This window comes from Trachypithecus francoisi, unplaced genomic scaffold (genome assembly GCF_009764315.1).
Source record: "Trachypithecus francoisi isolate TF-2019V2 unplaced genomic scaffold, Tfra_2.0 Contig01436, whole genome shotgun sequence".
NCBI lineage: Eukaryota > Metazoa > Chordata > Mammalia > Primates > Cercopithecidae > Trachypithecus > Trachypithecus francoisi.
The window spans coordinates 2,913,700-2,926,015 of record NW_022681430.1 but is presented as its reverse complement, the minus strand read 5'-3'; the positions used below and the strand labels follow the sequence as shown (position 1 = coordinate 2,926,015).

The following is a 12,316-nucleotide window of genomic DNA, read 5'->3' as shown; positions in this document are numbered from 1 at the left end:
TTCATTATTTTATCTATTCCTATCTGATGTATCCTAGTCTTAATAGTAGGAATTCAGGAAGGAATTTCAGCCAGATACAGTACAAGGAAAAGGCATTTTTCTCCCAAACATCTGTTTAATTTTTCTTACAAATATTGTGAAACTTATAAAGAGTTATGATTTCTTCTTTCCTGTGACTGCTAGGAACCTCAGAACAAAATGTAGTCACTCTATAGACTATATAGCATACATTTTTGTATGTTTTATTTTCTCCTATTCTTATTTTTCTTTTCTTTAATATCCTCAATTATTCATATTTATTCTTAAAAGCATCTACAAAATCTTTTGTTGGAAGAAATAGATATATACATAGATGCTGAGAGAGAGAGAGAGAGAGATTAAGAACTTAAATGGCTCTGAGAGGCTTTCTGTGCAGATGTGCTTATTTGTAGATGGTCTTCTCTCTATATATAGATTGCCACTAATGTTAGCAACCTGTTAAGTGAAAAATCTTTGAAATAATCTCTGAACAACTGGAATTACTGAACAATTAAAAAAACCTGCAGATGCCTTGTGTGTGTCGGGTTAATTTTCCCAGAACTTACAGAACAGTGTTTCTCAAAGTGAGATCATTAACCCTCGACTTAGAATCACCCAGAGGTTGGGAGAGGTAAAAATACTGATTTCTAGATATCACCCAGACCTAACTAAGTCAGTAGATTTGATTTAAAAATATCTTAATACCCACCCTAGTACCCCACCCAAGAATTAAAAAAACCACTGTTACAAAAACTAGGAAATAAAAGATCACAGCTCTCCTCCTGAAATTTAATGTGTTGAATTATTAGACATGGCAGGATAGCTCTAGGTTTGCTTGCTTGTTTTCTTTTCTTATCTTTTCTTTTTTTTTTTAAAGGGGTAATAGATGGTAAGAAGTTAAATTGTGAGCAGTAATTTTAGAACAAAGCAGCAAAATGAGAGAAGTAAATTTGAATTTAGAATTGGTAAAGTTTGAAGATAAAGAAGTGTGGCTTAATGATAAAAGTGGCAGGTTTTGATGAGGTGTCCATCTGAAACTAAGCTGAAGTAGGAAAGAACTCATCAACAGGAAAAAAGAAGACATGAGCATTCCCCACTTTTAACGTGTAAAACTTACTGCCATCGGCTTTTATCCTTCAAGGAACTTTTCCTGGAGCTGTTCCCTTCACTGGGGCTGTCCTCCTCATCTGTCTCCAGACTTCGACTGCAGCTCCGGATGACCTGAAAGATGCTGTTGACAGTGGACTCTTTCTCCGAGTTCTTTAAGCCATTTTGTCCCACTCGTTGTAAGAAATTATCTTGTCCACTGTAATCTGCTACAAACTACAGAAAAATATATCGAGAATTTGCTATTGCAACTTAATATGCCTGGATAACCTACTTGGCTAGGGAAAAGAAATCATAACATAATAAATAATGGCATTTGTGCCTATTTTATGGGAAAGAAAACAAGAGCCTCCAGGAAAAACATTTTTTCATTTCACCACATGAAATATCAAAATTCACCCTTGTTTCCACTGAGACAACTTTAATCCCTCTAGGAATCGACACTCCGCTTCAAATTTAAAACACAAAAAACAATATTATTTCAGGGCTCCCTAAGGAGAAGACTAGCCAGTTTGCAGAGGAAGGGCATGGTTATTTTATCCTTATAGTGAGAACTGAGAAAAACCATGAGTAAAGTATGCTATTCTACGGAACCAGATAAAATGACTGGGCCCAAGCAAAACACTGAGAAGAGGTGATGTTTTGCTTTATTGCTCATGTGTTGTATAATAACACAGTGGCTTCTTGCTTCTTCCTAGTTTTTAAGCTCTTTAAGCTCTTATTATTTGTACGGTTGATCAGGAAGCTTCTCCCATCAGAGGTGAGAGCTGTGTCTGGAATAAGAGATGTGGAGTTCCCTCTTCTTAAGACGTGAGGAAGCTGGAGGGGTGTGGCCTGGGAGGCTTCCTTTAAGCTTTCTCCTCCATTTCTTGCCCTTTTATCCTAGCTCATAACCCCGAGAGATGCGGTGGTGTTGCCTGTACCTGTCAGGGGTTCTTAAGTCTTCCTGATATCAGGTGATGCCTTTGCTCCCAGGTGACACGGAAGAGGCTGAAGGTTGAAGACAGTCTTCCCACTCCATGGAGAAGGCATGTACATGACTGTGTGTGTGTGTGCGTGTGCGTGTGTGAGAAACGTCAGTGGTACGTTCTGTCATCATGGCAGGAATAATCGTAGATTTGGGTTTGGTCCCAGGTAAGGGACTTCTCAAAATCTCCATAAACGTCTTTCCATTTTAGTCACTTCTTTCATTTTTAAACACCTTAGAGAGACGTTTCCTTATCTTTTCCCTCCAGTTTTTCAATTCCCCTTCTCTCCAACGCCCAATGCCTTGGGTCAAAGCTCACACTATCCCTTCTGCTCTGGGAATCAGGAACAGGAGGCAATGGACTGGGAAAAACCAGGCTCTGGGGATCAGGAGCCTGGAACTTGTCTCTACGTGTATCTTCAGGCTCCCCAGCATCTTCCCACAAAGGATGAAAAGAAAGCAGTTTTTTCTTCCACTGATGTGGAAAACTTAATACTCTCATTGGACTTTCTTTATCTCCTGCATCCAGACATTCCCACCCAATAAGAAAAACTTGTCAATCTTTAAAAACCACCAGAAAACAACGCCCTTTTTGACTTGTACTTACACATTACACCTAATACATTAAAACTAATTTCACAATACTATGTCCCACACAGTGCTAGTTGACATTCTTTTCCACAGAACTTCCAAGGATCTATGTGCTACCCAGAAACAATATAACAATTATTTTAACCTTGTGTTCAATCAGTGATCATTTCTTTGGTGAGCACAGACAAGGCTTGATGAGACAGCCAGCAACAGTGGTTCTTCAGGCCAGGATGATTGTGAAAGGCCTTACCTCTAAAGTTTCTTCTTGGGAATTGTACCGCGGGCATATCTTCATGAGGCCAGAGGCGCCGTCAAGCACTTCACAGAGCTCCTTCAGAAACACTCCACAGAACGGAACCACCTTACAGCCAGGGATGTGCAGGGCACGTGTCACCACCTTTCTGTACTCACAAGAGGACTCATGCTGGGCCATAGCATCCTTCAGGCTCCTCATGGTCTCAATATCAGACTGGTCCATAAACTGCCACATTTTTAAAACTTTTCTTGACCTATTGCGAGTAAATGATGTTTTTTAGACTGAAGAAGAAATAATCTAGTTTACAGCAAGGAGCCTAAATTCCATACAAATTCATTCTCTTTACCAAGTGTTTTTTTTTTTTTTTTTTTGGCGGAGTCTCACTCTGTCAGCCCAGGCTGGAGTGCAGTGGCACGATCTCGGCTCACTGCAACCTCTGCCTCCTGGGTTCAAGCAATTCTCCTGCCTCTGCCTCCCTAGTAGCTGGGATTACAGGCATGCACCACCATGCCCGGCTAATTTTTGTGTTTTTAGTAGAGATGGGGTTTTGCCATGTTGGCCAGGCTGGTCTCGAACTCCTGACCTCAGGCTACCGAAGTGCCTCAGCTTCTCAAAGTGCTGGGATTACAGGCCACTGAACCCTGCCTCAAGTGTTCTTTACTTGTTAATATTTATGTAGGGTTCCTATCCCCACCTACTTTCCCAGATAATATGAATAATACTTTTGTAAATTGAAACTAAAAATTAAATAGGACAGATACAAACACAAATAGGGATATGGGACATGTTAGTTATAGAAGCTGGGCACTGAATGTAGGTTTGAGTTTTTCTGGCAGCTATGGCCAAAGAGGGAAAGTAGAGGGTAATATGGTTTGTACAGATACTGGTGGAGGAGGACTGCCTAGGGAAACCTGGCCCATCTGGTCCTCTTGATCTTTTAAATATTACTCTTGGATTAATCCAGTCCTAGTGATCAACATGAAGCCTATTGTTTTCACCTCTTCTGTAGAATTGATTTTTACTGAATCAAGCTTTGACATGAAGCCACCAGCCCATTTTTGGGGACCTTGTTGTAAAGTATTATTTGCATAACAGGATGTTAAGTGGGACTTTCCCTATTCTGAAACTCCTGCTGAGACCCACAGGTGACAGTGCACCACATCTTCTAAAGAGAGGCCCTCACAAGGTGTTACCTGAACTGCTTTGCCCAGAGAGGTCTCCCACTCTCCTTTGGCCCATGCAGAGAAAGTGGATCTGAGCAGATAGCTTGGGAATATTTCTCTGGGGGCAATTGTGGGAGGGCTCACCTTTCTGTAAGAGGACACACAAGTGAATTCCATGGGGACACTGACCTGTGTCCTGGGCAGTCTGTGGATCACAAGAACTGGTGCATGACTCTTGCCTAAAGATTTGAGGCTAGCTGGAGCTGCCTGATGGCAAAGGGAGGGAAAAGCTTCCAGTAGATATGTCCTGTGCTTGCAGAGTTGGGAGGGCAATGTGCTATTTCCTGTGAGTCAGGAGGGGATACTGTGCAAAGAGGTGGGGCTTGAGCTGTCTTGAAGGGTCTGCCTGCCAAAAGATGAGACCCTAGCAGAAAGGGCCTGTGAGGACAGGACCTGGGGGGGCGGTGAGGAATAAGAGGTTGACCAGAGGGTACACTGCATTTTGCTAGGTAATGGTGCAGTGGGGAGGTGGAAAAAATTAGAGAGAGTAACTAGTAAGAAAACCTAAAAGCACCCTCCATTGGTCTCTGTGAGGGCACCAAGGCCAGCACAACTGCCCATCAAGTAAGACTCTGTGCTCCCTCTATCCCCATCCTTTCCCCTCTCCTCTCCTGTCCACTTTCTTTCTGCAGACATACAGTTGCAGGGAAAAGTAAGAAAAAAAGACAAATTATATCTTCCCTACTACTACAAGTCTCTGAGACTGGTTGTGTTGTGAAACACAGAGAACGGAAGAAGATATATATTGAATGAGATATTAACATTTTGATTTAGATTAACTGGATTGCAAAATCACTGTGTAATATATAAGACATCCAAAGACATAAAGAAGTACAACATGACCAACACCCATGTGCCAATCTCTCCATTTAAAAAATCAAACATCAACAATGTGGTTGAGGCCCTAGTGTATTCCTCCAAGAGCACATACGCTATTCTTCCCTCACCAGACAGGACCACCACTGGGACTTTGGGGTTCTCCTTTCCTTAAAATTCTTCATACTTTTTCAACATATGCATATATCACCAAGCAATTTACAGAATTGTTTGTGTATTTTTAAACTTTATGTAAATAGTATCACATGGTAGATGCTCTTAGGCCAGGGGTCCCCAGCCCTTGGACCACAGACCAGTACTGGTTCATGGCCTGTTAGGAACTGGGCTGCACAGCAGGAGATGAGCGTGGGTGAGCAAGCATTACAGCTTGAGCTCTGCCTGCTATCAGATCAGCAGCGGCATTAGATTCTCATAGGAGCGTAAACCCTACTGTGAACTGTGCATGGAAGGGATCTAGGTTGCATGCTCCTCATGAGAATCTAATGCCTGATGATCCGAAGGGGAACAGTTTCATCCAAAAACCATTTTCCCCCACCCCACATCCCCAGTCTGTGGAAAAATTGTCTTCCATGAAACTGGTCTCTGGTGCTAAAAAGGCTGGGGATCCCTGTCTTAAACAACTTATTTATTTATTTATTTTTAAACAGCCTTAAGTTTGCAAGACTCATTCATGTTCAAGAGCACAGGAGAATGAGATTGTGTGTTAACTGGGAAAGTGACTGGAAAAGCTACAGGATCTCTCAATGTAGCATAATCTAGGGTTGGGGGAGGGAGAGCCGGTTGGAAGCTTTGAAAGGCAATCAGATCAGAAAAGTAAAAGCATATTATGATTTCATCCTACTAAATCCAGGTTGTCCTATAACTGGATTGTTATAAGACAGTGAGAATTCTTTTTTGGGGAATGAAGTGGAGGTAAAAACAAATGAAGTGAATGAATGCGACATGGTTCTCACCGGTTTCTTATTGTGTGAGTAATGGAGTAGTTATGGTTCACTTGGGGGCAAAGGGCAAACTTCAGCAAAGATCAATTCTTCATTGTTGAATTGAGAATTGACACTATTTTAAAAACCTTTATTCATCTTTATGATTATAAAGATACTAGATACTCATTGTAGAAAATCTAGAAAATATCAAAAAGATAGCAAACCCACTTACAATTCTACCATACACAGATATTCCTTCCAGTATTTATCTTATTCTTATCTATATGGGTATATAAATATTGCTGAGGTTATTAGGGATAGAGAGCTTTGTTCCCAGATAGTTTCATGTATTATGTGTCACCTGCTTTCCAATGATACAAAAACTTTTCAGGCCAGGTACAGTGGCTCATGCCTATAATCTCAGCACTTTGGGAGGCTGAGGCAGGGGAGATCACTTGAAGCCAGGAGCTCCAGACCAGCCTAGGAAACGCAGAAAGACTCCATTTCTTAAAAAATTTAAAAAAATAGCTATTGTGCTTGTACACTCCTTGTAGACCTAGCTACTTGGAAGCCAAAGTGGGAGGATTGCTTAAGCCCAGGGTAAGAGGTTACAGTGAGCTATGATCCTGCCCCTGCACTCCAGCCTGGGTGATACAGTAAGATCTTCTCTCTTAAAAATTTGTTTTTTTACCTCATGCCTATAATCCTAGCACTTTGGGAGGCTGAGGCATGTGGATCACTTGAGGTCAGAAGTTCAAGATCAGTTTGGCCAACATGTTGAAATTCCGTCTCTAGTAAAAATACAAAAAAATTAGCAGGGTGTGGTGGCGGGTGCCTGTAATCCCAGCTACTTGGGAGGGTGAGGCAGAAGAATTGCTCAGACCTGGGAGGTGGAGGTAGCAGTGAGCCAAGATTGCACCATTGCACTCCAGCCTGGGCAACAGAGTGAGACTCCGTTTCAAAAAAAAAAAATGTTTTTTTACAAACATCATTTTGGATGGCTATTTAATATTCCATTATCTGGATGCAGCATATTATTTCCTTTAACTATTTTCCTATGTTGTTCATTTGGGTTATTTTAAACTGACACAATAACTAAGTAAATATTCTTGATTGTAAATCTTTGTACTTCTTACTAGTGGCTTAAAAGAGCTAAGAATTTAGAGCAGGCAAAATGTACAATGTCTATAAAAAACCAAAGTCACTTAACAACAAGTATGCTTTCTCTTCCCATTTAATTGCTTAAAAAATAAAAAAAATCGGCCAGGCGCAGTGGCTCACACCTGTAATCCCAGCACTTTGGGTGGCCGAGGTGGGCGGATCACCTGAGGTTGGGAGTTCGAGAGCAGCCAGACCAATAGGGAGAAACCCCATCTCTACTAAAAAAAAAAAAAAAAAAAAAAAAAAAATTACAAAATTAGCCGGGCATGGTGGTGCATGCCTGTAATCCCAGCTACTTGGGAGGCTGAGGCAGAATTGCTTGAACCCGGGAGGCAGAGGTTGCAGTGAGCTGAGATCATGCCATTGCACTCCAGCCTGGGCAACAAGAGCGAAACTGTCTCAAAAAATAAAATAAAATAAAATAAAATAAAAAATCTCTATTATGTTGATAATAGTTAATTGCTTGGAACCTAAACACTTTCAAGCTAAAAATGCACACATAAGCTCTGCCTCCATAATCATTGCAACGTAACAGTATCTGTCCACTTATCTCCTGTGTACAGAATAGCTGTCAACAAAAGACCTATTACACCTGGTACTTTCACCTATTTATCTGTAAAGATCAGTTTAGTTTTAAGCCAAACACAGGAGCATGAAACTAGGCGGCAGTGGATCTGGGGTATGAGCCAAAATGCACTGGGATCAGTGTTGAGGTCTGTCCTGGTTTGAGATTATTCCTCATTTAGGGAAATCACCAGACTTTATGGTCTTCTTGGATTCTGGATTTAAACTCAGCTGAATCTTACAGTCCCATTCACTCTAGGCCTCCATAGGTCATTCTGAGGCCATTCTTGTAATAAGAGAATCTAGCACATGGCATGTGGCAGCCGGCCTCCAAGATGGCCTCCCATGGTCCACACCTCCTGATTTTGTGGCTTTGTTCAGTCACCACCCACAAGGAATCCATGCTGGTCCTACGTGATCAGTACAATATGGCAGGAGTGACTGTGTGTGATTCCTGAGGCTCGCATATAAAAGGCATCGCAGCCTCTGCCTCCCTCTCTTGGATCGCTCACTTCGGAAGGAGCCAGTCACTGTGCTGTAATGACAGTCATGTTGTGGGGTCAGGAAGCGAGGTCTCTGGCCAACAGCCAGCACCAACTTGCCAGTCACAGAATGATAAGCATCATTAAAATAAAATAACTTTATCAAAATATGATAATTATTTTCTTAAAAGAAATGTAATACACATTTTCTTTTTTCTTTTTTTCTTTTTTGTTTTCTGAGATGGAGTTTCCTTCTTATTGCCCAGACTGGAGTGCAATGGCACGATCTCAGCTCACTGCAACCTCCGCCTCCTGGGTTCAAGTGATTCTCCTGCCTCAGCCTCCTGAGTAGCTGGGATTATAGGCACCTGCTACCACGCCCAGCTAATTTTTGTATTTTTAGTGGAGATGGTGTTTTACCATGTTGGCCGGGTTGGTCTTGAACTCCTGACCTCAGGTGATCTACCCGCCTCGCCTCCCAAAGTGCTGAGATTACAGGCGTGAGCCACCGTGCCCAGCCTACATGTTTTCTTTATAGAAAATTGATCACAAAGAGGATCAAAATCATCCGGATACAGCCTTCTATTCTCCAAGGCTTTTTTTTTTTTTTCCCACTTTTTCCTTCTTTTGAGCCATGCCTTATGCATTTGTATGACTATTTTAAATGTCAAGGACATGATCATTTGGGTTTACTCTTAGTTAAGAAAGTTGAAAAGGACAAAAAAAAAAAAAAATTAGAACTCTGGGAGCTGTCATCTCCTCCCCCAACCCAGAAACCCTACATAGGGACCTGGAGAATCAAAGAAAAATCTCAGTAATGTTATGAAGTAAAATTCATTTGTAGTGAGAACCCTCATGAGGATGGTGAATCTCAGGAAGCAATAACAATAATAATAACAATAGCTTCTCTTTATGAGGCCTTACCATATGCCAGGCACATGTGTCAAATACTTTATATTATTTCACTGAATTCTACCTAAAGATGTAGGTGCTTTTTAGTATTATCCCCATTTTGCAGACAAAATAACTGAGGCTCAATGAAGTCAAGTAGCTTGCCCAGATCACACAGCTCTTCCTTGGGGGAGCCAGGATTTGATTCCCTGTGATTCTGACTTAAGAACTCATGCTCTTCTTCCTCACATACCGTGCTGCCTCCCATAGGAGTAAGAACAGTTACTTTACGCCAGGTAACTGAGGCTAAAAGGGGATAAAGCAGGCGACTTGATGAACAGAATGGTGATTTTGTTATTAGCTTGATGGAAAAGGCTTAAGAGCAGGGTATCATAGTGGTCAAGATCATAGGCTCCGAAGTCAAGGTTGCCTGCATTCCCAGCAATGCCAGGTGACCTTGGGTGAATGACTTAATTTCTCTTAACCTTAGCTTCCTCTTTTGCATAATGTGGAAATAATAATAGTATCTACCTGATAAACCTGTTTTGAGAATTAAAAGATACAATATAGGGAATGTGCATAGCCCACACTTGACATAAAGTGATCATAATGAGAGCTAGCATTATTGGAGGCCTACTGTCAATGCTAGCCACTGTAATTACTAAGGGCAGTTGGTGGTCTATAGCATACAGCCCTGGAACACTACATAAGGCAGGCCTGAAAAGAGACAAATAACAGTGGGGTTTATAGGACAGGAAGGGGAATAGTCAATGGTGGGGTCGATGGGTTATGCAAGCAAGTAATTTCACTTGGCTTGGCCAAGAACACAGAATCACAGCAGACCCAGTGAAGGAGGATTGTGACTGGCCCACAGGGGCTCAATTCTGCAGCAACTTTGAGGGACAGGGCCTGTGGTGCTGAAAGAAGATAATACATTTCCCAAGATAATTATTTCCAGTTACCTGGCTTGGGTAAAGGTGACTCCATGGACAATTAACTCAGAGCCATTTAGGTGATGAGAAGCAACTGTGCCAAGATAACCGTATTCCCCACTGACTATACCTGAGGCCAGCCAAGAACTCCATGACAGCGTTGTAGTTGCCCATGTTCCAGCAGCATTTGGCCACATGCACCAAATATGAAAAGACTTCTCGCTTCTCCTCCATGGAGCCTGCCGTGAGGATCAGCCACGTCACCCAGGAGCTCACCTAGAAAACACACAGAGACATTCACGGGAATTATATCCTAGAAGTTTGGCATTTTTTTCCCAAAAGTATTCTTTGTTTTTCTAAAAATATCAATTTGGTATTAGGAAATGAAAGACCCATAGGTCCTTAATCTCTTATAACTCTCTCTTTATTTTCTTTAAAACAAGAAGGCTGAAAAAGGCAATTCATAAAATCCTTTGATCAAAAAAATGTCTTGAGACTATAAGAAAATAAGGCCTAAGGATAATTTTGATTGAAAGATATTTGACTGATGGACATTAAAATGAAATGTACTTAACCCATCAATTAAAGACATTTACTAAGTATTAAAATACATAATATCAAATGAAAAATAAAAACATTTTTAAACAATCTTTCACAAATGCCTTATCTATTATGTTCCTCAAATGACAAAATAATATGAACAAATATTTATAGAGCACTTATTATGTGCCAGGAACCATTCTAAGCACTTTACCTATATTACCTCACTTAGTCTCTCACAACAATTCTAAGAGTCAGGGACTGTTATTGTCCTCAGGGATGTGTGTAAGGTCTTCAACCACGTTGACGGTAGCAAAGCCTAGGTTTGAACTTAGGGTGTCTGCTCCAGAGGTTGCACTATCAACCACTCACAAATGCCTGATGTGTTTACACAAACTCTAATGTTCTCCAGTTCTGGGCTTAAAGTTATTCTAATGAGATTTGTTTTTCCTGCTACACAGAGTGGAGGATAATATTTTAAAATAATCCATGTCTACACCCTCCCCTTATGATATGCAGCCTCTAAATCATCTGCTTCTGATCTAAGATTTTTTTGCTGCCACCTTTTCTTTTGTGCTTGGATGCTGGTGTCCACCTAAGTTACCTTCTCTATCCTGACTAGCATGTGGGTTGATAAACTTGGTTGTTAACAGAACCAAAGTCTTGGTCTTGACCTCACATGGCCCTACTAGCTCCGCTTGGTTCAGCATCAGTGCTGAAGCCTGAGCAGTGACACTTTTCTCTGGCCTAAGTGAGAGATGCCAGAACAGAGAGTTCATGGTGACCCATGACAACTGCAGGAAATAAGAGCTCAAGGTCAATAGCATACTGTGTATAAGTGGATAAAATGATAAGAATTAATGGCATTGAGTGCTGGCAGCAACCACAGAGGGCAGTGCAACCCCGTTTTTCCAGATTGAGAATTCACGGCTCATAGTAGAAGTGACTTTTCAAGGTCACAATTCTTGTTGATATCAAAAGTAGAACTCCCAGCTCAGTGCTCTTTCATCTGGTGAAAGTTGACAGTTTCTTTCTTTCTTTCCTTTTTTTTTTTTTTTAGACGGAGTGTTGCTCTGTCGCCCAGGCCGGAGTGCAATGGTATGATCTTGGCTCACTGCAACCTCGAGTAACTGAGATTACAGGGTCCGCCACCATGCCTGGCTAATTTTTATATTTTTAGTAGAGATGGGTTTCACCATGTTGGCCAGGCTGATCTGGAACTCCTGACCTCAAGTGATCCACCCACCTCAGTCTCCCAAAGTGCTGGGATGGCGGGTGTGAGCCACTGTGCCCAGCCGAAAGGTGAGTTTTTTCGGACTTGGCGCTGGGTAGGTCCTCCTAAGCACTCAGTTTGGAGCTGCACATGTGAAGGCAGAGCAGGAATAAAAGGAGAAAATATTGAGAAGAGTCCAAAATAAGATCAAAGAGATTAAAAAACAAAATGAATGGTTGCTCACACCTCTTTCCTATCCCTACAGAGAAACAAACAGGAAAATTGGACCAAAAGGGAGTTTTAGTGATAAAACAGGTCTATTCTCTGGTATGAACCAGAGGCACTGGAGTCATTAATAATCTTCCTCTTCCCTTCTGAAACAGACCGAAGTAAAATGTGCTGGGCTACCTGCCACCCCCAAGCCCAGTCCTGAGCCTAGTGGGCTCCCAGCATGTGCCTCTGCCCTCCATCTGTTCTGGACTTCACTGGGCCCTCAGGTGGCATCAGGAGAAGAGGTCTGGAATCAGACCCTTGGGACAAACCCTGGTCCACATCATCCCAGGAACTGTTTGGGATTCCTAGTGCTGACCCCTCTCCCGCAGCTACGAGTA

At 41.8% G+C, this 12,316-nt stretch overlaps 1 protein-coding gene across 2 annotated transcripts in view; it reads right to left on the bottom strand.

Moving 5' to 3' along the window:
* LOC117091955 (1-phosphatidylinositol 4,5-bisphosphate phosphodiesterase epsilon-1) overlaps nt 1–12,316 on the bottom strand; it is a 245,213-nt gene that overhangs the window by 89,006 nt on the left and 143,891 nt on the right. For both annotated transcript variants that reach the window (XM_033225009.1, XM_033224999.1), the window contains 3 exons: nt 10,083–10,228; nt 2,934–3,192; nt 1,136–1,341 (listed from right to left, as the gene is read on the bottom strand). In XM_033225009.1, coding sequence (XP_033080900.1) covers nt 1,136–1,341; nt 2,934–3,192; nt 10,083–10,228 — 611 coding nt within the window. The remainder of the gene's footprint in view (nt 1–1,135; nt 1,342–2,933; nt 3,193–10,082; nt 10,229–12,316) is intronic.